General features: G+C 38.1%; 1 protein-coding gene across 1 annotated transcript in view; it reads left to right on the forward strand.

The window, feature by feature from the left end:
• KIF16B (kinesin family member 16B) overlaps window positions 1–27751 on the forward strand; it is a gene marked incomplete at its 5' end in the record, with an annotated part of 139758 nt that overhangs the window by 26320 nt on the left and 85687 nt on the right. The window contains 7 exons of the mRNA XM_080615968.1: window positions 550–659; window positions 1287–1429; window positions 2783–2951; window positions 3135–3266; window positions 6028–6203; window positions 8082–8147; window positions 12884–12943. Coding sequence (XP_080472094.1) covers window positions 550–659; window positions 1287–1429; window positions 2783–2951; window positions 3135–3266; window positions 6028–6203; window positions 8082–8147; window positions 12884–12943 — 856 coding nt within the window. The remainder of the gene's footprint in view (window positions 1–549; window positions 660–1286; window positions 1430–2782; window positions 2952–3134; window positions 3267–6027; window positions 6204–8081; window positions 8148–12883; window positions 12944–27751) is intronic.

The following is a 27751-nucleotide window of genomic DNA, read 5'->3' on the forward strand; positions in this document are numbered from 1 at the left end:
ATCAAACTTGTTTCAGTTACAGCCACTTTGTTCACTTTATCTCTGAGAGAAACGTGTTTTCCAAATAACTTTGGATGCTTGGCCTCAGTCCTATAATTGATTTTTTTGTTGGCAGTCATAGTAAAAATGCGCAGTAGTTCTAAATTCAATACCATAGCTGTGCATTTTGCTTTATTTAAATGATAGTGAAGATGCCTTTGCTACTGGTCAGCATCTTCCTTATTGTTATCTTTTATTTCAGGCTGACATTAGGTGATCCTGATCTTGCTAATGGGTTCTTCTTTTCTACTTGCTTCTTGCTTTTTTTGCCTTTTCCCTTATACAAGTACACTGTAGTCATTACTGTCCCTGGATCTGTTATCATAGAATCATAGAATAGTTAGGGTTGGAAAGGACCTTAAGGTCATCAAGTTCCAACCCCCCTGCCATGGGCAGGGACATCTCTTTGCTTCTCCAGGCATCTTGCTTTCAAACACAGCATTAACATGGATTTCCTTTTTTGAGAGACTCTTGAATCAGTCAGTGATTTTCTGATCCTTTTTCTTTCAGTTATCTGGAAATTTATAATGAACGTGTGAGAGATCTTCTGAGACGAAAGTCATCAAAAACTAATAATCTACGAATACGAGAACATCCAAAAGAAGGGCCCTATGTTGAGGGTAAAAACACTTTTAGTGTTTAGCACTGGATATTTTTTGCTACTTTTTTATATTCTAAAATGTGGTGTCTAATTGCGCAGGGTATTTTTATATTTTAAAATATAAATGATGATGGATACAGTGCTTTGATATAAAAGCATTAAAGGAGAATAGCCTCTTACTTTGTACCCGCGCTCGCATTCCCAATTCTAAGATTATTATACATGTGCAGTTTTTATTTGTAAATTTCTAACACATTTTTAAATAATGTTAAGAGATGCAACTGGTTTCAAGGATTTGTTGACTATAATTTATGAATCTTTAATGTTTGCATGGAAAGAACCTATTAAGATCTAATTGTCTTAATCTGTCCTCTACCAGGGAAGGTTTGTCTCTTGAGGGATATGCTTATGTTACTGCACTAAATACTTTAGTAAGATTGCATGGGTTTTTATTAATTTACTGTAAATGTGTAAGTGGTCCATTGTTCACATGCGGCCTCATTCCTTTCTGTAAGTGATAATGAAGTATGACAATAAACCCTAATTGCAGGAATACTTTGCAGTAGTGAGGGTGATTGGAATCTTTTTGTAATAAAGACAGTCAACTGCACATACGAGCGTGCTGTAACACCCTCCTTTTCTTTAGATTTGTCTAAACATTTAGTGCAAAACTATGGTGATGTAGAGGAACTTATGGACGCAGGAAACATAAATAGAACGACGGCTGCAACTGGAATGAACGATGTCAGTAGCAGGTCGCATGCCATTTTCACAATCAACTTCACTCAGGTAACAAAACTAAAGCCTCTGTCTTAATATGTGTTTAAATTCCATAATTCATATGACAAAAAATAAGGTTGTCAAGTAAGCAAGTATGGGCAGATAATGACTGTTGTTGTGATCAGGAAAGTTGGAAGTGTAAAAAATACTGTTTTGAGAGTTACAAATACGTTTATCAGTGATTATAATATTTAAAATTTACAGTGTAATATGATCACTTAAAATATATAATAGATTTTGAGGAGATAACTACTGGGACTTTAGACTGAATAACAGTGACCAGCACTGGCATGCTTCACAATACTGCTGTGACAGGAGTGAGTGAGGAGCCTGTTGGGTGAGACTAGCCAGAGCTGATCATGGGCTATCTTTTATGCTCTGGTGTTCTCCAAGATTTGTGGAAAAATCTGTCTCCGTGGCCCAAATCGTAAAGTGTAAAAATGCTTCCTGAGTGTTTTCTTGCTGAGTCTTCATCTGTTATTGTTGGAAACCTATTTATATTCCTTGTTTTGTACTGATGGAATAATGGAGAGATTTGCCACATTTTCTCAGGGGATAGTGATCTATATGCAGTAAACTCATTTTCTAATGATTCCTGCTCTTCACTGTTGTTTTGGGAAGGGCTTTTAGACAGTCCATGGATAACCTGCTAGACGAAGGGAAGGTAGTGTGGAGGTGGTTTGCTCTTCTGATGGACCTTTTCATGTCTCCCCCCTACCATAATTACAGACACAGAAAATGCTGTGCTGTTTGCTAATGATGAGTTGCTCATTGCAGGGCTTTCTGGAGAGGACGAGTGGCAGGCAGCAAAAGGTTTTGTTCCACTGTTGTACTGTAAAAGTAGAAGGAAGTTTGAAATAGAGTAATCTGAGTTGATTTATATGAATTAAGATAAATATTAGGTGGAAGCCTTAGTTAAAATTGTAGAATAAAATTGCAATTGCTACTCACTAGAACTTGGAGGCAGGGAAGAAAGTGAGTGTAAATGCATCTGTGTATGTTATAGCTTGTTGAAAGCTAAATATAAATATAATATGTTGAAAGCTTAATAAAATGAATGCAGCACATGTTCACTGTGCATCATGTAAGTACCAATTCACAGTTGGTGTATGTCCATAAGTGGCTAGAAAGTTGCAAATATTACAGTTTATAGAAACAACTACTTGTGTGGGGGTTATGCAGCAATTCATGATTAAATGCCTTTCTGTGGCACCACTAATATACCTGTCTTCTGAAGCTCTGCTATTGTAAACGAGTTAAATTCAGTCATGACATGAAAAAGGCCACTAGGTTGGCATCAGTAAGATTGCAGAATTTCATAGCTTAGCAAACTTTTCTTTGTATCTTTTTCTTTTTCTTTAGGCTAAATTTGATTCTGAAATGCCTTGTGAAACTGTTAGCAAGATTCATTTGGTAGATCTTGCTGGAAGCGAGAGAGCAGATGCCACTGGTGCCACAGGGGTTAGATTAAAGGAAGGAGGGAATATTAACAAATCTCTAGTTACTCTGGGAAATGTAATTTCTGCCTTAGGTAAGTCTCAGTTTTATGGGCTTGTCTGTTTTGGGTCTTTTTTAGTCACTAAAAACCTTTCTGTTTATTTATTTACACTTCTATTCATTTTTATTTATACGAATAATGGCCTAATGCATCCTGGTTTTGAAAATGAATGAATATACCTAATTGCTGCTGCTTTTTCCTCCCTCCACATCACAGCTGATTTATCTCAGGATGCAGCAAACCCTCTTTCAAAGAAGAAACAAGTATTTGTGCCTTACAGGGACTCTGTGTTGACTTGGTTGTTAAAAGATAGCCTAGGAGGAAACTCTAAAACGATAATGATTGCCAGTAAGTGTTTTTAAATTACTTTTCTTTGCTTCCTGAACAGTTCATGCTGAATAGGAGTGGCGGTAAATATTTAGATTCCAGATGCTTTGCTAAGGCAGAACATTGGTTGCACATATTAATGGGATTTTTTTCTTTCTAAGTTTTCTAGTAACACTCTGCTTTTACACTCTGAAGAATATCTCTTCCACCAGTAGAACTATATATAGGGTTTCATTGTTTATATGAAGACAGACTAGTTGTTTAGTGATGTCAGGAACAACAGCAGGTATGCCTCCTGAATTTGAGAGCTTCATTTTTCATCTGCAGGTTATTTGTTTGGGTGCATATATTGCTGGCTGAGTATTTGGTCACAAATGTAGCAAGGCACCCAGGTTATGTATGTACAGTGCCAGATGTTTGGTTGCGTAAGTAAGGATCATTCAAATGTGTGTGCCTAATTTCTTGCATTTGCTCTGACCTCTGCCTCACTGCTGTATTTCTTTGACTCAAACACAGTGTAATGATTAGCTAATTTGACCAGTTAAACTTCAAGTAATAGCTCCTGCTTACTGTTGAGGTTCATTTGCTTTCCAGACAGCTGTTACTCATTGTAAATGTTCAAACCTGGACCTAGATAAAGTCAGGTACTTCTGTTCCCTTATACTTCTCCCCAGGCTGAAGACATTGACCCCCAATAGAAAAAGAATTCCAGCCTGGTTTATCTAGCTAATAACAATGTGTGAATCAGCTTTTTTATCCAAAACTGTGTTTGTTTTTGTTGCGTTAGTAGCAGAAACAACCTGTTTCTTTTAACATTCAGTAAATAGGACTGTCACTTCTATTCAACCTACTTTTTAACTGCACACAGCGTTTTAATTTTTGGCCTAAATTCATTTATGATCAGTCATCTTTTTTTTTTTTATGATTGTATGGTCAGGCACACTTGCAGTTTCCTTCTTACCTGGAGGAAGCTCTGAAAGGATCACTTGGTTTAAAAACCTACCTATGGCATATGTAGCTCAGATTTTTCCATGAATCGGAATGGGAATTCTGTTACCCCCAAAAGTGAAGCTGGGGGATGTTTAAGGATTTTGGATGTTGGAGATGTAAGGAGTGAAGAGAAGAGCAGCTCTGAAATTTCGCACTCTTTCCTGCTCAAATGAAATGCAGTTTAGCTGACACAGTCCTCTCTTGGAAAGGTGGGAGAGCAGAATTGAGGGAGTAAAATACATTGGATCAAATTCTGGTTCTTCAGTTGTTTTCTTACAGTCAAATTCTCTGGATAGCAGTTCCCTTGTTACATGATTTTGGGGGTGTTTGTGGAAACCATGCCACTTTTTTTCTCAGGCTGATCATAGTAGTACCAAAAGAGGATCTTGGACCAGACTGTGCTTCATTTTTCTGGCTGTTTAAGTAACACTGTGCTGGTGTCTTTCTCCTTGATGCTTTTTTTTTCAGTTAATAGTTGAGTAACTTGCCTTTTTTGACAGAGGGATTGGGAAGAGAGGCTTTAGAAACACCATGAGCTTTCGGTGCCTATACTAATGATTACAAAACCCAGCTGCTTTTTCAGCTACTTCCTCATCTATTAAGGATGCTTCTCCTAGGCAGAGCCCTGATGGTTGATCTTTTCTCCAACAGGAACTCTACTGGTAATGTGGCTGAATTGCCTAACAGAGCCTGACAAGCTGTCTGGACACATTTGGCCTGCCTTTTCTTTAACTAAACACAACAAAAGCAGGAAGATCATCTCAAACTGTAGGAAAGGCTTTTATCACAAAACAGAATTGGATGTATTTTTATATGTCTATAATGTATTGTAACTTCTTTCCAGAAAGAGAATAATTGAGTAGTGGAGTGGAGACAGTAGATGAAGTAGGGAAGTAATAGTGTGAGCTAAGGGAAGTATAGTCTATTGCCAAGTTCATCTCCCCTAATTCAGGGAGTCTCTACCACAAAAAGAGTATTTATTACTGTTGAGAGAATGAGGAAGGGCAGAATATTTTGGTTACTTGATTATTTTTTCAGGTGTTTTCATATTCCGATTCTCTGAGTCTCTTGTGCAGTTTGATTATTAAGATTTCTGGGCTCACATAATTCCTGCGTGGTGTTCTCTTCTGTGTTTTTTGCTTATCTCTGTGGATGCAGCACTTATCTTTTTAAACTCCATTGTTTTTCCTGGTTAAGTTGCCTGAGAAAAGAATACTGGTTTTCCTTGAGGCATCAGATAAGTTGTGTGTGCTGCCAGATGCCTGCAGCTCAGTGGAACAGCGAGGTTGGAAATTACGGAAGCTCTTCCCTTGTTTTGGTTCTCATGTCTGCTCTTTGAATGCTGTGTAATTTCCCTTCAAAACTTGGATTGAGCCTGCTGTGGTTTTACGTGGAATAACTTTTCCATTTCATGATTGCATACTCAATTTTTATCCACTGTACTTGTAAAATAAAACCAGCAAGAAAGCCTGTAAAGTATCATATAGGACATTGATGCTTAGCAGAGAAATGTAAATGTTAAGTAGATTGACAGCAAGGTTACTTTACAATACTTGATTGTTGGAGCTTATTAATACACTATTCTAATAGAGTGTTTATTTAAGCAGAGTTACAATAACATGAAAGTAATGGAGCTAGCTGAAGAACTGGTGCAAATTGTAGCCATACTGATTAATCATGTATTTCTGTCTCTTTATCTGCATTAAGTTTATCTGACTTTTAAAATATAAATTGACTTTACTAAATGAAACATATGATGCTGGATGAACTGTTTCTGATTTCATCTCCTTAGCTATTTCACCTGCTGATGTCAATTATGGAGAAACTTTAAGTACACTTCGCTATGCAAATAGAGCCAAAAACATCATCAACAAGCCTACTATTAATGAGGATCCTAACGTCAAACTGATCCGTGAGCTGAGAGCTGAAATAGCCCGATTGAAAGCCCTGCTTGCTCAAGGGAATCAGGTTAGCTTTACTTGAAATTTATGTGTAATTTTCCTTGAGTTATAACATCTATTTCTAGAATGTAATGAGATAATTATCTTTCATTATATTGATTTGAGTAAACAAGCTCTATGAGGCTATGAATGAATATTATTTTCCTGATTGAATCAGTTTCCATATGGCTAGTAGACTACCTCTTTTTGTATAAGGGGAAAAATTGTCATCCCAAAGCTCTGAGCTTTCTCTTAATATAATCAGAGCTTGATTGCAGTGTGCTGTGGAACAGGTAGTCACCACAGCATAAGGAAGCTGAGCAGTAACATATTTCCTAGGTCTAGCTGGTGGATGAAGAAGTACTTTAACTAGTATCTTAAAAGAAGTAGAAAGGTATAAAATATTTAAGATGGGCAAATGCAAAATGTAGGAGCATGCACAGGTGTGAACAATGCATTTTGTTTGTGTTTGGCTGCACTGTACATTAGAAAGCATGTAACATGCTAAATATGTAAAAGTATTTTCAGAGGTGGTGTAAGAAAACGTGTCGTGCTGTAATTCACTCATATTCTTCTCTCGATATTAGCAGCTATAAACATCTGCTGCACAAGCTCTGTTAGGCTTAATATCTCTTTTTCCAGGATGATGAAGCCAACCAAATAATAAGGAATATGCAATTGGCTCAGGCCAGTCGTCGCCTCTAGATAATGTCACTCAGGACTGCTGTATTTCATACTTGAGCAAATACGAGTTGGAAGTATCTGAAATGATACTTCAGATTTATTTCTAGAACTATCTATTTTTATTTTAGATGGGCTGCACAATGTGAAATGTCAGTTCAGCATAGAATTTTTTAAATAGAACGGTAGTACTTCAGCTAAATTTCATGCTATAAAACATTTGCTGAAAAAGAGGATGGGACCACAGTTGGAAGCAGTAATAGGTATTGCAGGTGATTGGAGAGCTCTGCTTTGTTACAAACAATTAGAAAGCTTTATGGGGTTGAATTACTCAATTATACTGGTATTTCTCTCATATTCTTTAGGCGGGGAAAATGCAATTTATTGTCAAAATGTGATTTGATTTGGAGTTAGCAAAGTAGATGTAACTTGGACGCCTTTGAAGATCTAATGCTTTGACCTAGTTCCAGGCTGTAAAACAGTGGATATCACAAAATAAATCTGGTTCAGTTGTAGGATGTGATACATGGCTGTGTGGGAGGCAATAGAGAACTTGCTTAAGCTAATTGAATTTGTGATGGTTGATAAAACAGCAGGTGGTTTTATGTATGCACAGTAGAATATAAATCTCTGTATAATTTCTTTGTAGTTTTCCTTTATATTCCCAGCATACTGTATTGCAAATGCTTCAGTACATCACTGAAGATACTGGTTACCAAAATAGAGCTCTGGGTTCAGTGTAGGTCACATAATAATGAGTGTTGGTTATATGTACGTGTTGTATAGCAGTTTTCCTCTTTTAAGGCCAGTCACCTTCATATATATTTATTAAAGATAAGCAAGATACGTATGTATCATGGCAAAATGGTAAACTATTGATGCATAATAAATTTTCATGTTTAGCAGAAATATAAAGGTAGATGTATGAGGAATTACTCATTATAAACTTATGCCATGTTTCAGTTGTTGCAACTGTACATGGGGAATGAAATAGTACTTTTAAACTTATCATTTATATTTGTAATATCTGCTTTGACAAGATTTTGATTACTGCATTTACAGTATTTCAAGGTAAAATGACATATACTGGAGTTTAAAATACTTCATCCTAAATAATCAAAGAAATTGAACAGTTGCATTTCTTTGCTTTGATTCTGCCAGAAATTGTTACTTATTACCTTTTGGGGTTTTTTAACCTGATGATGTTTAATTTTTACAATTTTAGATTGCACTCTTGGATTCTCCAACAGCTTTAAGTATGGAAGAAAAGCTTCAGCAGAATGAAGCAAGGGTGAGTTATAATTTCATAAGTAGTTTTTATTTAAAACCCAAACAAACAAAAAAAAAGAAGGGGGGGTCTCAATGCAAGACTTGATAATTTTCAGGATTATATTTTTTTATACACTCATTTTCTTCCATCAGATAGTATCTTTTGGTGCTTTTTAAAAAAGACATGAAAACAACAAGACGAAAAACAAACTATGTGTGAACTTGTAATTTTGTTATGAGATTAACATATGATAGCATTACAACATCCCTGGCAGGGTTCCAGGCCTGGTTGGATGGGGCTTGAAGCAGCCTGGTCTAGTGGAAGGTGACCCTGCCCATAGCAGGGGGGTTGGAACTAGATGATCTTAGGGTCCTTTCCAACCCAAACCATTCTATGATTCTAAGTAAGAACAAAGTATATCTTTGATGCTTTTCATGCCAGTTCTATTTAATGAAAATACTTGTTCTCAGGACACCTTGCCTTACTAAAAAGTATGTTTGTAAATAGGGAGGAAAAAGCCGCTAAATCAGAGTAATCATTGCCCAGTAATCACAGTAACAGTGCGTTCCTTGTGTAGAAAATGCAGCAAAAGATGTATGGGGAAAATGGTCAGCTCTTTTATGTTTTCAAGCAACCAATAACTTGTGTTGTGGGGGTAGGTTTTCAGAAAGTTTCAGTCTTTAAATATGATCTGTACAAATATGTTCAGTGCCTAATTAGCTGTCTTTTGTGGGTCTAAGATCTAATGTAGTGTACCTCATCCCAAGTTGTTCTTAATAACTCTGCTCAGTGTAGTCTGAGAAGAATTCTCACAGTTTTGATGTAGGGTCCAAAACACTGTAGATGTAGTGGTACTCTCATTTATCTGATTTCCAATCTTTCATTCTTTATTCTTTCATTCTATGTTAATTCTTTTCTATATACTTGCTTGTTTTTAAAGCTGCTGCAATCTGTTTTAAAAACATTGTATTACTCAGACTTTGGAAGAAGAAAGGAAAGTATTTGGAATCATTCAGCTGCATGGCAGAAAATGCTTAGTTCTGAATACTGTCAACAAGATGCCAATCGAATGTAGATATGACATCTTTAAAAAACAGGGACTTCTTGGCTGGTTTAAATTGGAACGTTTCCACTGGTACTGCTTACACCTTTGCAGTTAGAGAATGAATGCATTTCTTTGAGAATCCTGTTTTGACTCCCGTATGGAGACAGGCTGAGAAAGTTGGGGCTGTTCAGCCTGGAGAAGAGAAGGCTGCGTGGAGACCTCATAGCAGCCTTCCAGTATCTGAAGGGGGCCTACAAGGATGCTGGGGATGGACTCTTCATCAGGGACTGTAGTGATAGGACAAGGGGTAACGGGTTCAAACTTGAACAGGGGAAGTTTAGATTGGATCTAAGGAAGAAATTCTTTACTGAGAGGGTGGTGAGGCACTGGAATGGGTTGCCCAGGGGGGTTGTGAATGCTCCATCCTTGGTGGTGTTCAAGTCCAGGTTGGATGAGGCCTTGGGTGACATGGTTTAGTGTGGGGTGTCCCTTCCCATGGCAGGGGAGTTGGAACTAGATGATCTCAAGGTCCTTTCCAACCCTAACTATTCTATGATTCTATGACTTAAGTAATTGGCATAGTATCTGTCTACTCTCTTCATTATTTCCATTGGTAATACCAATTGATGAGGCATGTTGAAATACTTTTCAGTGAAATGATACATAAAAAAAATCAACTTCATGACAAAAATGGACAAGATATGTGTATTAGTGTGAACTATAGCTGCAAAGTGGACTCTGGGCATCTCCATAAGCCAAGTTTCTGCTAGGAATGCATTTTGCAACTCTAGTACACACAGGAATCCTTACTTTGTTGTATTGCATAATTAGGGTAGGACCCGCATAAGCTCAGTATGAGCTTTCAGTTGCAGGTTGGTTTTTTCATAGTCATACTAGGTTTTAAAACTTTTTAGCTGAATCAGAGATGAATCATCATATTGTTGGTACATGTTCCTTTTTTTGGTGCACGAATGAAAGGCTTTTATCTAAGAGTAGCTGAGTAATATGCTCTGCAGCCTATATGCTAATTAGAGTACGTTACTTGTGCTCTGATAGTAATCACTGCTTGTCCTGCTCACAAGTGTTGGCCGCTCTGCGTGGGGAGTATATTGGGCATATTTTATTATCTCTTGTCGGCTTCACTAGAAGGTTGTGTGAGTGCTAGTCATGATAATTACAATAGACATAATTACTGGAAATTCTTTGTATATCCTGCAGTGGTTATAGTTTTTTTATAATCGAATGAGTGCAATAATTAATTTGTTTATGCAGATCTAAAGACTTTTATCACCATATTTATATCACCTGACAAATATATGGTGGCTTTCTTTAATGTGTTGATTTAGCCTTATATAAGAGCAACTTCTAAATTGTTTCTGAGGAATAGAAGTTGTTCTGGAATGGTGAATACACTTAGGATAGGACCTTCTTCACGTTTTTCTTTACTCTTTTCAATAATGTTTTTGTTTTACCATTCCCGTTAGCAGCACTAGGAAAAATAACGACGCATTGGAGGGTGTACTTTTCTCTGTTGAAATCTTGAGATACAGGGAAAGGTGAGAGAAGTTTCTTCAGTTCTCATTGATTGATTTGCAACTGATCTGCAAAAGACAACTAGGAAAGTAGACTGCAAGTGGCAAACATGGAGGTGTTTGGAAGAACTGCATTTGAAGACCTTTAATTTCTTGTTCTACAGTGGGTTTATATACAAAGTAATAAAGGGATGTAGCTGTTGGGGTTGTTTTTTTTTTTTTTCCCAGGTTTTTTCAGAGAAAATGAATTCAAACAATAAAAGTTTGTGTATGTTTTTAGAAATTGATGTATTTAATTCCTGCACAGAAATCTGGTGATTTAGACAATGAAAGAGTGTGTGGGTGTATATATACCTATATATTCTGATTTAATGTGATTATGTTTCCAAGTCAGCCAGAGCTTTGAGGTGGATCGGCCTGAAGCACCCTCTATGCATGGCTTTCAAAATGTCTGAAGGGTTTTGAAATGAGAAGAACCTTTGCCAATATGGAAGCTATAAAGTTAATTTATGAGATGGGCAACTGGATGAGTAGGAAGGGCAGGGCAGATCCTAATCATTCTGTCAGTCTGGCCTTGGATTGGGAAGGTTATGGAGCAGATCATCCTGAGTGCCATCATGTGGCACATGCAGGACAACCAGGTGATCAAGCCCAATCAGCGTGGGTTTATGAAAGTCAGGTCCTGCTTGACCAACCTGATCTCATTCTACGACAAGGTGACCTGTGTGGCTGATGAGGCTGTGGACATTGTGTATTTCGACTTCAGTAAAGCATCTGACAGCGTCTTCCACAGCATTCTCCTGGAGAAACTGCCTGCTCATTTCCTGGATAGGTGTATTCTTCATTTGGTTGAGAACTGGCTGGATGGCAGAGCCCAAAGAGTCGTAGTGAATAGAGTTAAATCCTGTTGGTGGTTGGTCACAAGTGGTGTTCCCCAAGGATCAGTACTGGGACCAGCTCTGCTTGATATCTTTATCAATGCCCTGGATGAGAGGATCGAGTGCACCCTCAGTAAATTTGTGGATGACACTGTGTTTGCAGGGAGTGTTGGTCAGCTGAAGGATAGGGAGGCTCTGCAGAGGGATCTGGGCAGGCTGGATTGATGGGCTATGGCCAATGGTGTGAGGTTCAACAAGGCAAAGTTCAGTTCTGGGCCCCTTACTACAATACAGACATTGAGATGCTGGAGTGGGGTCCAGAGAAGAGCAACAAAGCTGGTGAAGGGCCTGGAGCACAAGTCCTGTGAGGAGTGGCTGTGAGAACTGGGGCTTTTTAGTCTGGAGAAAAAGAGTGAGACCTTATCCCTCCCTTATAGGTCCCTAAAGCGATCTGAAAGGAGGATGGAGCGAGGTAGAGGTCAGTCCCTTCTCTCAGGAACAAGAGTAAATGGCCTTAAGCTATGCCAGGAGGGGTTCAGATTGGATATTAGGAAAAATTTCTTCACCAAAAGGGTTGTCAAGCATTGGAACAGGCTTTCCGGGGGAGTGGCTGCATCACCATCCCTGGTGGTATTTAAAAGATGCATAGATGTGCTGCTTTGAACGTTGTTTATTGGTGGACTTGGCAGTCCTGGGGTTAATGTTTGGACTCGATGATTTTAGAGGTCTTTTCCAACCTAAATGAATCCGTGATACTACACCCGGTGCTCTCCCTCTCCCAGTCTGTAGGGCCTTTGCAAGCAGCTTCTCAGTTCTGTGCTCACTTCCCCTAAGTGTGTGATTTCTGAGTTGCAGCAAACTTTGCTCTGATTCTCTCCTGAAGGCTGCCTGTGTGCTTCTTTCTCTGCATGTCATCCTCTGGAGGGCATTTTAGCCTGAACACACCTGCCTTGCATGTTCAGGAACCATAGGAAAGGAGCTTGTTACAGCTAAGGGATCAATCCGTGCAGGAGACTTTTTAAGACTGATGAAGTACTTCATAGAATTATTAAATTTCTTTGAAAATGCCTGCTATTATTTGAAGTGGCTCTCCTTGTCCTTTGTTCCATTTTATACCATAGATAAGAAGTTTGTGGGCTATTGTAGGAATGGCTACTTATTGCAGGAGCAATATGTTTAATCTAAATGTTTAAGTATTAAACTTCACGAAGAGCTGCATGAATGTTTAGTCCTCTCTGAGAATGTGTTCTCAAGGGCTTTGGAAGAGATGTGATTATTTCTGATATTTGTTTTCTTTTCTAGGTACAAGAACTGACCAAAGAGTGGACAAACAAGTGGAATGAAACTCAAGATATTCTGAAAGTAAGGCAAATAAATAAATTTTCAACTTGGCATTTGAACTAGCCTTAGTGGTCTTACTTAGAAAAAGTTCATGTTCTAAGTCACCCTCTCTGGCTTTTTATTTAATAACACAAAATTTTCTTAGTGTTGTTTTAGATTATTCCAAGGAATTAGTTTTTGAGGGCTTTTAAAGGTAAATATTCAGGCACAGTGGTATTTTTGAAGAAGTTTTTAAATAATATTAATCAGAGTTAGCACAACTCTTTCTTATCTTCACCATAGTGACCTCACAGCATGAAACAGCTCATTTCTAACTAATCTTTAAGTAACTGAATGTTTTCATTGAGTTGCAAATGAAGATTACCTGGGGCAAGAGCGTGTGGATCCCTCATCTCCTTGGTATTTGTATTGTGTCAACAAGCCCTGTGAATAATCACCTTTTAACTTACACTTGGTATCTCAGTGAATGTGGTACAGAGTAGATACAGATTTTTGCATTGACCTTCAGATTCGTGTTTTGATCAGAAATGGCTTGTGAACTTGAACAACTTTCAATGGGATTTCAATGGAATCTCCTCCAGTAGGTCTTCATCAAACCAAACAGATGCATCTGACCTAAGCATGCTCTGGAGTCCCAAGCACAGGGATTTTTGCAACTGATGCATGTAAACTGGCCTGTGTTGTGTCCTTTGGATGACTCCAGACTACTTCTGCAGCAGTTAAATCCACACAGTGGTCTCTTGTGTTTTGTAGATTTAGTATAGATCCAAGAGGGCAACTTGGAGATTTCCATACTGTGTTTTCTGCATGATGTAGACTGAGACTTTTGTGTTCTCTGCATGTATCTTTGCTTTCCTGCTGTCCAGTTGTATTGGTAGGATTTTATTGGCATTTGGCTTGTGATGAAGGTGATAGTCTGAGGTGGTACTTTAGTGGCCACTTTATGATTCCATACATGCATACAAGCACACATTTGTGCATACAAGCACACATTTGTGCATACACGCACACACAGAGAAATAATTCCCACAATTTCTTTTCCTGATTTTTTTATTTTTTTTGCCAAAAGTTTTAACTATTCTGTTAAATAAAAATTGTGAACACAAAGTTTAAGCTTTCATGACTTGCTGTATATGCCGAGCAAAAACATGTTTGGAGTGCAATTCCACCAAGCATTTAGAAGTAATTTTTTAATTCTCCTTATCAATGGCCTGAAACCTGATTTCTGTAGTTAATTTTTTCCTGTGTATCACTTTTTGATTACTTTAGGTTTTTTTTAAGTTCACCACTGTGTCTTTTATCTGACTTCCGAATAAGTTGAATGGCTCCATGCTTAAGAATAAAGCACAAACAGCATGGAGACAGAGCAGGGATGGTAACTGCTGAGCAGATGGTGTGACAGAATGGACTGTTTAATGTCTGTCTAGATACTGAACTGGGAATTAGCGTTTGCATATTCCTCAGAGATGTTTTGGGTCCAATATAATATAATTTGGGTTATATAATTTCTGTGTTGTATTGAAGCATCTATATGTACATCTCTTCACTCAGATCTGGGTCGGGGAGCTCATTGTCACATGGAGCATTTGAGTTTTGGTCAGTTCTGAAAGTGAACATGATGTAGCGTATGGGAAATTTGTAAAGCTCTGTGTTGGAAGTGCACTGATTTTTGCACAGAAATTACGTAATTGCAGGAGGTGTTAACGGAACAGTTCATATAAACAAGGGAAAGCTGCATTTGTTAATAGCTGAATATAAAGGGCTTAAAGACAGAAGCCATAATTCTGTATTTCTGGTACTGAGCTTTTGTTAGTTTAATTCATACAGCTTCTGTATTTTGCAGTTCTGTACGCTGATGTGTGAGTACATGAACATAGCTTATATTTCACTTTTGGGTTAAGGGCAGTTGATAAACCTTTCTTGGCCTTGAAAAACTGGAAATCCGCAAGAGATTTCATGGTTGTACTGTTTAATTTTACAGTGTTTTACTGAAGCTATCCATATTTTTATTCACTTCTTGTTTAACAATTCCTGAAATCTCTGCCAGCGTAAGAGTGGAAAAACCTGGAGGTTTTTCAGGCTGAGTTGCTGGAAAGCAGATTTTAAACCAGAGAGGGCAGTGGTGTTTCTTGTAATGGACTCCCTGGAAGTTCGCTGGCTTTTTTGTCTCGTTATTGATGTACCCCCCTTGCACACAGAGACCGGACACATTGTTCGTTAGTAAAACTAGAATGTCTCTGCACCCTTTGAGAAATGAGGCTGTTCTCATGAATGTCACTGCAGTCACAGCTGCAACTTTTTCCATGCTGTGGTAGAAGTTCAGTAACTTTCAGGACATTCTTCCTTCAGGTACTTAGAACTTCATGTTTGTATTTATGTTGAAAACCTGCTTCCTTCTTGCTTCCCCCTGGGCTTCCAGTCCTGAGGTAGTTGCTGCCTTTCAGTTCCTGCCCTACAGCAAGCTGGGAGAATTCAAAACCTTTTGCTTTTAGGTCTGTAACACGTCTTGCGCCAAATCTTTTAGGCAGTTGATTTTGAAAATTCATGTAAACAGCTGCCTGTTACCTATTCATATATGCCTGCCAGATGCAAGTGCACTTGCTAGTAGCTGACTGGGATTTCACACTCTGTTATATGTAGTTATGCTTTTTCAGACTATAAATATCAGAGGTCACATGGTTTTGAATTGTTCTCACAGGCTGATGGGAAATCTGTTAATGTTTAAATCCAAAATAATTGAAAGGATTTTGAATAAGCCTTGTATAATACAGGAAGCCAGATTCGTAGGGCACATTGATGTCTTCTGCTAGATAAACAGATACGGCTGGAAAGTTACCTGGCTTTTACTGAATGCAGTGCTTTCATCAGGCCTGACAAAGTAGGATGAATACTGTTTTGCAGGGAACATATTCCTCAAACTTGTTCACCCTTGCCAGTTATTTCGAACCATGTTTTAAATTAGACCAGCAACATCTAAATGCTACCTTGAAAATAATTCATAAAGAATAGAAAATACTATCCAATACTATCCAGCTAGAAAATACTAAGGAAGAGAATATTGTGTGAAGGCAAGTTTTTGATTTGGCAGCTTAAAATTCAGTTATTTCAGACGGCACAGTGCCATGTATGCAGCTGACATGAACATCCCTATGTTCTTCCTTATTTCTGCTTGTAGCTTTATCGCCTTTGATATTTGTGTCTACGTAGTCCATCTGAAGTTATGGTTTTCCATCAGTGTTTTAGACTAAGTTGAACTATGTCATCTATACATGTTATCAGTTCTGGATTTGGTGCAGAGCCTGTATGGCTGAATGCCATTATCAGCTGTGAACATCTTGTATAACCCTTCATGGATGCTGTTGTCAGACTGGTTATATCTTGGACTGATGGTGGTAGTATTGATAGTGTGCTCTCTTTCTTTGTCACGTTTGGAAGAAGCCCTTTTGCAGAGCAGCTGTCTGGGTTCCTCTGAAGTATAAATTCGTGTCAACTCACACCTAAAGCTCAAATCCTCCTGTTTTCATTATACAAAGGTTAGGGCATTGGAGTTTTGCAATTGTGCTGACTCTATATGGAGTATTCTTTATCTCATGGCATGGCAGCTTCTTGGTGATCTGAAGTGACAAACATTGTTTCCAGTGGTGATGTTTGTTTTCATCCTTGACCTCCTCACTATAACACAACATGACATTCTAACCTTACTAACCTACTATTACAGTCTCTCCCATGTCCTTCTTTTTAATCAGAGGGAGGATATTATCATAATTAATAAATCTAATAAATATGTGGAATGATGCTGCATTGAAAAACAAAGAGATATGGTTGATTTGAAGCCCATAGGCTTTAGGTTATTTCCTCAAGTGTCACTAGCTGTCAAAAGAATTGCACTTTACAAAACAGCACCATTTTACGTTGCTTCTCTATCTTCAGGTGTCTTGCAACCTCGGCACTTAGTTAGCTCTAGGATTTTCCTTTCATCTCATTCTTATTGAATCTTTCTGTGGGTTGTTTTTTATTTCTGTTAATGTTCTTCCATACACAAGCCCAAAAAGAAGAGGAGGGAAGAAAAACTGTTTGCTCTTTTCCTTAGCTTAGTCCTTTTTGTATTGTTCTGTTAAAGATCAATCCTGGGGTCTGTAATTTCTCTGGATGCTTTCTAAGATGTTAGGGTAACCTATCCAACTTTCGATTTTTCTCTTCCTTTGAGGCTTTAATTGGTACAAAACTTCTTTTGATGTGGCTGCTCTATTTGACTGCATGTGTTGTCATTCTGCTAGAGATCTTTTTTCTTTTACTGGCATCTGACTTTTGTCATCTTTTGTTCATGTTCCAATTTCTTACCCTAACCTTTAGCAGCTTTTATATTAATCTTTTTAAAATGTATACTTCTTTATATAATTCTCTGCTGTATTTTCTTCCCAACTTTCTTTTATGTTTCTTCTCCCCTTTACTGCTGGTGTAGAAATTGGTTTGACTTTTAGCTTTTGCCTTTTTGATGTATCGCATTTGTGCCCAGTGTTAAGGTATTTAGATGATCATTTTTATTTTTTAGTGTGAAGTAGATTTAGAGTTACCTTTTATTTGTTTTCCTGTATTTTGATTCTAATCATGTCATTAGCTTTGTGTGGCAGAGCTCAACTGATGTCAAAGGATGCAGAGATCCGGCTTCACAGAGTCTATTAAAAGGACAGGATCTTTTCTCTGTGTGTGTGTCTAATTCTCATAATCAATAGTTTAACTAGTAGCTGCTTCAGCTGGCTTTGTCCTGTTGGATTTAGTGACATAGCCTTGCTTTCATCAATAATACTAATTCTGCTGCAGCATTCTGTCACATGTTGTGTAAATATCTGACTGAACTCTGTTTATTGTTTGATCTTTTTGAGTTTTGTGCCCTTTGGTCGAGTACTGGTTAATAGTACATTTTTATACCGTAACATTGGTTGTTCCTACCTGGGGAAGGAAACTATGTCTATCTTCAAGCATTAACATTTATAATTTTTTTTTAATATCATGCCTTTTTGAGGGGAGATTAAGTACTCTTAACTTGCCACAATGAATAAATACAGACCTATACCAAACAGGTATTTTGGTAGACATACTTCTCTAAACAGGTGAATTTTCTTTCTTTAGAAATCTTGGCTATACCCAGCAAAAACACTAGGAGACTGAAACTCAAAGTAATTGTATTGCTCTTTGTGAGGGTTCTGATTAGGGTGGCAGAAGCTAATAGATTTTGATTTTAATCATTTCCTTTCCATGCTGGCTTGAATACCGTAGTGAACTCTGTCAAGAGCAGTTTGTTGTGTTCTATATAAATGCTGCATTAGTCTACCTTTATTTGCATTTCCACGTAATTTTGAAACCACGGTTGCTGGATGGTGTTTAAACACCATTATCTCAGTTCTTCTGCCTGAAGGCTGGGCATATATCACTGTTATCCTGTTTTATGTGGTTTTGTTACTTCTTATTAACCTTGACTGTCTTGTCTCCTTTTCCTCTTCTCACTTATTTTGTGTTCTACCCCAGTACCTTGCCCTTCAGGAGCATTTGGTTTTTTTCTTTCATTCTTTCATGTTTTTTTCATGTCTGTCTTTGTTTTAGCAACCTCAGTCCTCAGGTGAGAAGTGCTCTCAATTAACACCTGCTACTCACACGTGGAATTATTGTGTTTATGAAATCCACTTTTTGATGGCTGTAGGGTAGAGAAGTTGTGCAAGCTCTTGGGCTCCTGAAGAGCAAACCTTAGAACTTTTAAAAAGTACTTATTATATCAGTAGTAATGCTAGTAGTCCATTAACCGTGACATGTGCATCATGTGCAAAAAGCAGTACTTGGGACACTTCCCTGTTTGATGCCATTAGCAGTCAACAGAATCTTGTGGGGTTTGTTACTTTTCCATAGTAAGACTACTAGTACATTAGGAACCTAATGCATAATGTAGTCCTACATCACTAGTGAATGGCTGCTTTTTTTAAAATTGGAAATATGTAGATCATATAAAATGATCTGATGAGCACAAAATACATCTTGATATTTGTAATTATTTGTATCAACCTCATAACTTTACCGTTTTGGTTACCAGTATTGGAAAATTGGCTATTATGAATTTTTTACAAAGATGCCAGTACAGGCTTTAATCCTGCCCTTTAAAGTTATGTGTGACTTTTGACACAGGTTCTAAAATGGTTGTATTTACAGGTCAGGTGAATAGAGGGAGTTACAGCAATGGTGCGCATTTATATACAAAATGATGTATGCATGATACTGTATTTAAACTGTTCATTTTCAGCTTTGGCATATGTGTTTATTTGTATGTTTGGCAGGAATAACACTTGTTTCTAAGGTTTTTTCACATTTCAGTAAGTGAATCATGTTAGTAAAATTGTTGCTGGTTAGACATGTTGGTGTTGCATTTTGGTTAGAATGTCTGTTGCTGGCTATGTCTGAAGCATGACTACTTTTAACGGGAGACTTAAATCTGTACTTTCATATGAACAAGTTTTATTTGTCATTTTATAACTTCCTCTATTTGTCATCTGTATTAGACAACACTCATTGCGTGCTTCCAGTTTTTGTTTCCTTTCTACAAGCTGTGTCTTCTGCTTGAATTTTTAAGGAAGAGGTTTAAGAATCACTGCAAATTAAAATAGGATTGCATATCTATGGAGCTGGCAGAAAGAATTTTAACTCAGATGTTACTGCTGAATTTCTTTCTTTTAGAAAAGTGGATGGAATAAATAGAATAACAGCTGTCTTCCTGGGGATGTTTGCTTTCTCAACAATCGTTTGCCCTCCAACAATTATGTAAGATATGTACATTTATCAAATGGAATTTGTATGGGAAGGAAAAATGTACATTCCCATTAAATAGTCTTATTAACATGTTATGCTTAATAGGATTCCCTTCAGCTGGCTTGTGAGTGTTGTGCAGAAGACAAGATACTAAGAAAGATTTGAAGGGGCTGGTGTTAATAATTCTTTATCTCAGCCAGAAATCACGCAAGAAACGATAAGAGCTTCTCTTTCGCTAGAAGCCCGTTTATATGTGGGTTTGGTTTCTTCCACTAGATGTCACTGCACATACAAAAATCGTGTTCTGCGTGCTTAATTCAGATTTAATTCAGATATTTTAAAGCAAAATGATTTGCAGTATCTTGACTTTCATTGCTGTGCGGATCTACTAAAATAAGTTTATGGGAATGCCAAAACATTGGTTTAGGAGCAGGTCCCGAAGAACCTGAGCAACTGTTCTGACAGAAATGCTTCTGAACAGCAACTCACAGGTGGACTGCAATGTAAAGTCATTATGTACATGCAAAATTATTGCAATTATTTGGCAGTACGTTTTTCACTGCTCTTTTTCAAATGACTGTGTATCTATAATGTTTGTCAAATTATTTTAGCTATAGCCTTTAAAACATATTTATTTTCTTAACTTTGTAGCTCTGATGTTTTATGGCTATAAAAGAACAGTTTCTGGGAGAGGGAGTACCTTCTGTTTGACGAGGTAACAGTTGAGAAAGCAAACAGGCTTTTGGACATACAGATCTTTCACCAGCCCACTTCTGCTATTTGCTTTCTCTTTTAATGGATCTTGCAGTTGAAAAGCCAGTGGCAATGATATGCAGCTGCTATTTATAACTGTTTAACATTTTTCTCTTCATTAATCACTTCTGTAGATTTATAATTGAATTTCAGTACATTAAAATTTAATAAGTTTATTGGGTTTTTCCATCTTTTTTTTGAGAAATTGTCTGTCAACAAGGGAATGTTTACTGTTCTCAATCTTTGTACAGTTTTTAACCCTGCCTCCTGAGCGATGACAAGTAATATCTAGTTTAGCTCTCTGTTTTATTAGGGTTTGTTTTCTTGTACCTGGCTTTGTACATTATTTATTTATTTATTTCCCGATTTATTATGTAGCAGTTCCTGGCAGTGGATGTGGTCTGTTAAATCATCTAGTCTGGTCACAAGATTTAAAGTTGGGATAAATTGTCATTACTGAATACCACATAGCTTCCCTCTTCCAAAGCTTTTACAGATGGACATTTTCTTCTTTTGGGGGTTGGTTCAGAATCAGGGACATGGAACCATAACATTGTATCTCCCTCTCCACTTTGTTTTTTTGTCATTAAGGTAAAAAATGAATATATTTATATCCCAGGATCTGTATGCTATTGGCCAACACACAGATTTCTGCTTTGGAATTTGAGTTTGGTCAGAGATCGTCCAAGCATGGTTTGTTTTACTTTAAATAGACATTGTTTTTTCATACTGTATTACTGAGCAGACACTGTTACTAAATGATGATTATTACTATACCTGATCATCCCTCTTGCTTCAGTTTGGTAAGTATGCCTATGTGAATGCGAACTGAGAAGAAAGTAAATACAGTGGAGAGAATTTGCTGCAAAAGCAAACAAACACAGACTTTGACGGGGTTATATGGTTATCCCAAGAAGCAAATTGCTTTTTCTTCAGGAGAGCAGCTCTCATTGCTCTTCACTCACCAGTGATGTTTTTCAGTGCTTTGTCCACTCTCAGCATTGGCTTGCTGTTGTCAGAGGAAGAAAAAAAACTTAATTGGGAACTGGTGCTACTGATCTACTGTAGCTTTTTTCCTAATAGGAAACACTATTGAAAGGGTCCCAGCCACCTGGGGAACCCTGAGTGCAGCAGTCAAAAGTAGATTTCAAAAGGAATGGTTGTCTGATTTCAGGTCTGTCTGCCACCTGTGTTCACCTTGTTAAGAAGCCTCCTTTCTCTCTTGCTGCCTCTTTAGCTGCTTGTGATGCCTCTGCGGTGGACCTGACCACTTTTAACTTTCAGTTTCTGCTAGAGGTTGCAATCAGAAGATGCCTAAGGCTCCTGATTGTTTTTTATTTCAGTTTTAAACCATTTTCCCAACTTGAAACCACCTGGACCATCAGAGAAGCACAGTTGGGGACTGCCGCTTCTGAGCTCACCAACCACAGATTAAGGCAGGGTTGGAATAGTTTGGTTGATCTGGGCTGTGCATTCCATAAGAAGCCCTCTGGTTTCTAGGAATAACCATACTCCCCAAGTGTTTCACTGCCATTCTCCTTACAACTGGGGCCCTGCATTTGTGGATTATCCAGACCATGCTTAGCTTTAATCCATCCCTAAGGCTCGTAGGCGGTTTTCAAATAAGAGGGAGTCAGAGTGAGTTGCTTTTGAAATCCTTTCTACAGCTCAGATGCCACTTGTTCAACAATTCCTCCTGGGCATTTGGTCTGCTTTTCTATTAATTTTCTTGTGGCAGGAAAAGGGAGCTAAATTGAAAGCAGTGGAAGCTCCTGATTTAGTCTGCAGAAAACAGAAGAAATAGACCCCAAAAGCTGTTTTTTCTAAAGGATCAGCTGAAAAGTGAGAAGGAGAAAAGACAGGATGTAAATTTATCATTGGACTCAGTTATGGGAGGGTAAAGAAGCATTGCAACATTTTAGACAAAACCCATGAATTTATCTTGAGTCTCTCACAAAGGAACTGTTTCTAATGGCAATGTGTATTGGATATGAAATACTAGAACCGCTTTATTCTGCTGGTGTTTATACCAGTACATTTAGGAGTTTATTACCCCATGTTTCTGATAGCCCTTGAGTACATGGTAGTGTTGTGCACCTGACTTAATGTTTAATTGGCAAATGAGTATAGCTTTGATTCATAAAGCCATACTGTGGTAGAAGTGCCACTGGACTGATGTGCTTGTTCTTTTTTCTACCCAGCTACAGAGATGATATTTTTAATGGAATCCACTAAGAGATGTCTGAAATGCAGATAGCAGCACAAATCTGCCACTGTTGCAGTCAGGCTGAACAAAGGACAGGGCAGGTCCAGTTTCTGACTGCCATGTGTGTCTCTTCAGGTTCATTCACTCTGTACTTCAGTAGCTGGGCTGTGAGGGGTAAGAACGTGCTGGCAACCAAGCCTGTCTGTGCATTTTCTACTGCAGAATACTTTGCTGTTGTGTTGCTAGTCCTGAAGTTTCTTTTTCTCCTTGGTAGTTGTTGCTTACTAGTAGTATAGTCCTATTTCTTTCTTCAGTTTCTTTCAGTAGCAGCAAGGGTTACATGTTGGCCCTGAAGAAGGGACTAATAGGTTTAAAGTAATCTATTACTTTAGTTTCATCTCTATGGAAGTAGAGGTGAATTTCTAGGTAAATAATAAACGAGAACTGTAGATGAGTGAAACACTTTTTAATTCTCCCATCTTCCAAGAAATGCAAAACCAATCAGAACAGCTTTTACAACTAATAAATATATTAGCTATGAGACTAGTGGAGTTTTTTTTCCCCTCTATGATTCCATGACTGATTTGTCATCCAGCTTTAGCAGCAAATGAGGTAGGAGTCCTGTAGATAATCGTCTAGTTGACTGCAGTCTTCTGATTCATTCCCAGAGTCGAGTCTATGGGATGAATTATTCACAGGTCCTGTAGAAAATATATGATCATGTAATTAAAGACTGTATTGCAATGCATATAGGGGAAGAGGATGAATTAAGATAGCCTGTTTCTTTCTCTTCAAGCCAGGCTCTTTCCTCCTCTTAGATACCAGCAGGAAGAATATTGAGGGCAGAGTTGCTGTCTCTTGGCTGGAAGGTATAGTGCCTCCTACTAGGAAGGATCACTAATGGCAAGAGAAGTCTTGTTCTCTGCCCCGAATGTCAACACTGCTATATGTAAACTTATTTTTCCTTTGAGACTAATGTATGTTCAGTGTGGTCACATGCAGGAAGCTGTGAAGAAGTGAAGCCTGCTCCACTTGAGACATAGCAGAATGCTCTGTGCCCCTGTTTTTGTTTTTAATAGAATAGTTTTCCCTTAAGCCCAAGCTAGTGGCAGAAACCAGCCTGTAGCAGATGCTCCAGCATGGAAAATGGCAGTTTTGATGGTTTTTTTAATAAGCCACCGGAAAGTAGGATTTTACAAGGTAGTGTCCAGGAAGCTTGAGCAGCCAAACAGGCACCTCTGCTTACAATTAACCAAACCCTGCACAGTTCTGTCTGTACATGGTCTGAAGTATCAAGGAGCAGGCATCTCAACTTGTTAAGTTTGTCCTTGTAATTCCAGGAATGAAAGCCAAATTACTGGAAAAATTACTTTGAATCTGCCAAGGCTTCTGATGGAACTCCTTGCAGCATGTTAAGAATAGTGGTGCTATGGGGTGACACTACTATAATAGGGTTTCTGTGTATTGGTAGACAGTTGCATGTCAGCAGGGAGCATGTGGCAGTTGGTTCTGAGGGGGAAAGAGAAACAATAAAAAATGGAAAAGGTAAGATAACCTTATGAGGTTAAGGACTGCTCCTATAATTCCCTTATTCTTTAAAGGAATAACATCGTTAATTTTCCATCATTTTATCTTTGCTATCATAGCAGTTGCTCATTTAAGCAGTTCTGCATCTGCCTTTTTATTTGACATTCATGTCAGAGAGCTGTTACTGAGCCCTGTGTGGACTGCTGCTGGAGCACCTGAACTTTCACAGTAAGCTGTTCACAGCAAAGCTACAGTTTTCTGAACGAGGGTAGATTATATTAGGTATAAGAAAGAAATTCTTCACTGTGAGGATGGTGAAGAACTGGCCCAGGTTGCCCAGAGAAGCTGTGGCTGCCCCATCCCTGGCAGTGTTCAAGGCCAGGTTGGACAGGGGTTGGAGCAACCATGGGGCAAGGGCATTGGAACCATTTTTTAAGGTCCCTTCCAGCCCAAACCATTCTGTGAATAGCTTTTCTTGATTGATGAGGGTGGTGTGGTGTAATGCTCTAGGAAACAGGGAAAAATCTGATCTGGAAGATTCTTCTCAGGTGTGGTTTTCTTTGTGGCTTTGGCTAGTAGAAGTTTCTTCCTTTTGGAAGGCGAAAATGTCTAAATTGTGCTAAACTTTTTGTTTTAACTGTACTGAAAGTAATTCTGGCAGCCAGAAGGATGGTGTTATTTCTTTGCTCCAGTGACTAGAAGACGTAGTAATAGGAATTTGTGCCTTATCTAACATATGTATGCATGAGGGAATCAATATCCCTTTTCATAATTGATGATCATATAAATAATGAATTTCTTGCTTATGAAAGAAGAGTGTATTTTTAGTTTTCAAAAGGATTTTATTAGATTCCTAGGATGTTACAAAATGTAGCTTTGGCATGTCCCCAGATTCTGAAGCATACACCTCCTCAATGGTGATGGCGTTCTCTATTTCCTCTTCTTTTCTCTTTGCCTCCCGAATAGCACCTACTGCTTTTGTGGCTGGTGATCCAAAATCCATTTTGTTATTTCAGAAACTATAGATGTGTCAAGCTGAACATAGTAAAACATAGGACAGAAATTCAGTATTGTATATGCAGCGTTATAGAATGCAAAAAAAGCTTGTTTAACAGACTAGGAAGAGTAGCTTCACTGATACAGAGCAAACCAGCTTTTCCTAGTTGACGTGTAGGCTGTCAGTTTAATGGGAATCTTCAGTAATCTCTAATATTTCAAAGTTGTTTTCTTGGAACAGGTTGTTTTGGTTTTGTTTTTTTTTTTCACCCTGGGATTGTTTTGTCAATCACAATTAGACACAATTGAAGTTCATTCAGCTGCTGCTCAGTGGTTTGTTTTGGCTGATCTCTTTGTGATAAGCATTTTGTAAGGGAGCCAGCCTGCAGAGCAAGGTGGATGTTCATGTAACCAGTTTCTGTACGAAATGTTACAAGATAAATACTCAGCTCTGCTTCTCCCTTCATCTTGTAAGGAATTACTACTACTAAATCCAAGCCAGATTTCACAATCATTTGAAGTCTTTTTTTTTTCCTCATCTCCTATCTCTTGTTCATCTCATCCATACAGTAAATGTTTCCTCATGCTTTGCAGTGGAAGATCCTTGTTCCTCTTAGTTCTTTGAGTAATACTACTGTTTGAGAAACCTTCCTATGTTTTAAACCATTGTATCAGTAACTGTCCTAATGCTGGCATTTCTGATGTTTCCTGGCATGCATTTCCAACATTTCCTAATATTGGCAGGATGACTACGTGTATGCTAGTTGTCTGGAAAACTGTTGATGAAATGTCAGCTTGTCTTCCAGGAAGCAATGCACCATTCAAAAGTAGGGAGTGGGTCTGTTCATCTCTTCAGTGTGTAGTCTGGATAGTTTAACCCATCAGTGCTAACGTGAAAAGCTCTGTGAACATACCTATGTTGTTTCTAAATCATTTTTCTGACACCATTGTAGATTTTTCCAGTTAGTCCATAGCAACATTGCTTTATTATGCAGAATATTTTATTTTCTGATAAACTTCTGTGTTTTTCCCTCTGAGTATGGGGATGTTAGTGAGATACTAAGAGAATATTAACAGCATGAGTATTCTAACAGTGTGAGCCTTAACAATCTGATGATGTGACTTAATACCCTTCTCTTTCCACTCCAGTCTTCCCAGAAGGAAATAAAATCTTGTCAGCAATGACTGACTCGTCCAATAGTCTTGTTAAAGAGAGTGCAGGTTCAGTTTTATTTGTTGCAGGGTAATGTGCTTGTGTTTCAGCTTATCCCTATTTTAGGTACTGAAACATCGGTTAGTCCTTGAAGGTATTTTAGGTGCCTTGTTCCCATGTGCTTTCAGTTGGATTTGTCTGTATGAATACGTTATAAACACAGGATTTAGACAAAATGCGATAGAGTATTTGATTTTTTTCTTTTCCCCAGCACAACTTCCTTTTATGTGAAAGAAGTCTGACTGTTTTGCAGGAACTTTTTCAGCAAAAGACTTGTGATTTCAGACAGCTTCTGACCTAGTAATAGTTGAGCCATGAATATCGCCGTTTCTATGCCTGGAGGTCTTAGGTAAATCTGGAAGACATAATTAAGACCAACTAATCCACAACAGACCATTTAAGGACTTGCTCATCTTCAAAATGTCAACTTCTGTAGAGCTTTTTGTTAAATATTTAGATTTAATGTCTTTAAAAGCTGGATCTGCAGTATCTGGAGAAACTGCTGCTGAAGGATTTGTTCTGAATGTGTTTCATTAAATTCTTGGATTTTCTGGGTAGCACATTTCTATTAAAAGGTACCTTCCTGCATGAGCACTTCTGAAAATCTTTGTTTGTCAAAGGTTGGAAGTTCACTTTTGTTTTCAACTGTTTTTCATTTCCCCTTGTGTTCTTATTTCCTGGCTGTGTTCGCACAGCGTAAGGAAACAAATCCGGAGATAGGCTACATTTGAAAACAGAAGGAACAGTGTTTCAACTTGTTACATTTTGTAGCATTTCAAATGTGCTCAGACCTTAATTGTGTGAAGAAGCAGCCTGATGTTATGAGGAGTGAAATTGGTTTATTACCTGCACTTGCAAGCTTCTTACTGTCCTCCTTCATTTCCATTCCTGAACTCAGGCTACAGTATTGGACTTCTAATTTCAACTGGGTAGCGGCACGCTCAGCGCAAAGGTTTGACAAGGTGATGGTGGGCCAAGAAGGGTACTGATGTGACTCAAGAAAATACTGTACTTGGATCTTTGGAAAAGCAATGACTGATGTCTCCTGCTTTTTCAGTTGAACGTGGGGTTGTTTTTCTGTGAAGAATAATTCCTAGTCAAGGAAAACCATTTGAAATCCATGCCCTAGTCATCACGAGAAGCTCCGTTGCTCTAAGAACAAGATAAGCTGTCCAAAAGCTTTTTTAAAAAACTCAGGATACCTAATTGGGGATCATGTTTCACATGAAGGAATGGCATGTCCTTATTTTACTTCTTTGTTTCATTCCCCAGTGGGATCTACCTGTCATTTGTAGCTTCTGTGGCGACAGCATTTTAATGGGAACTCAGAGAAAACCAGGGT

This window comes from Psittacula echo (genome assembly GCF_963264785.1).
Source record: "Psittacula echo genome assembly, chromosome: 4".
Lineage (NCBI taxonomy): Eukaryota > Metazoa > Chordata > Aves > Psittaciformes > Psittacidae > Psittacula > Psittacula echo.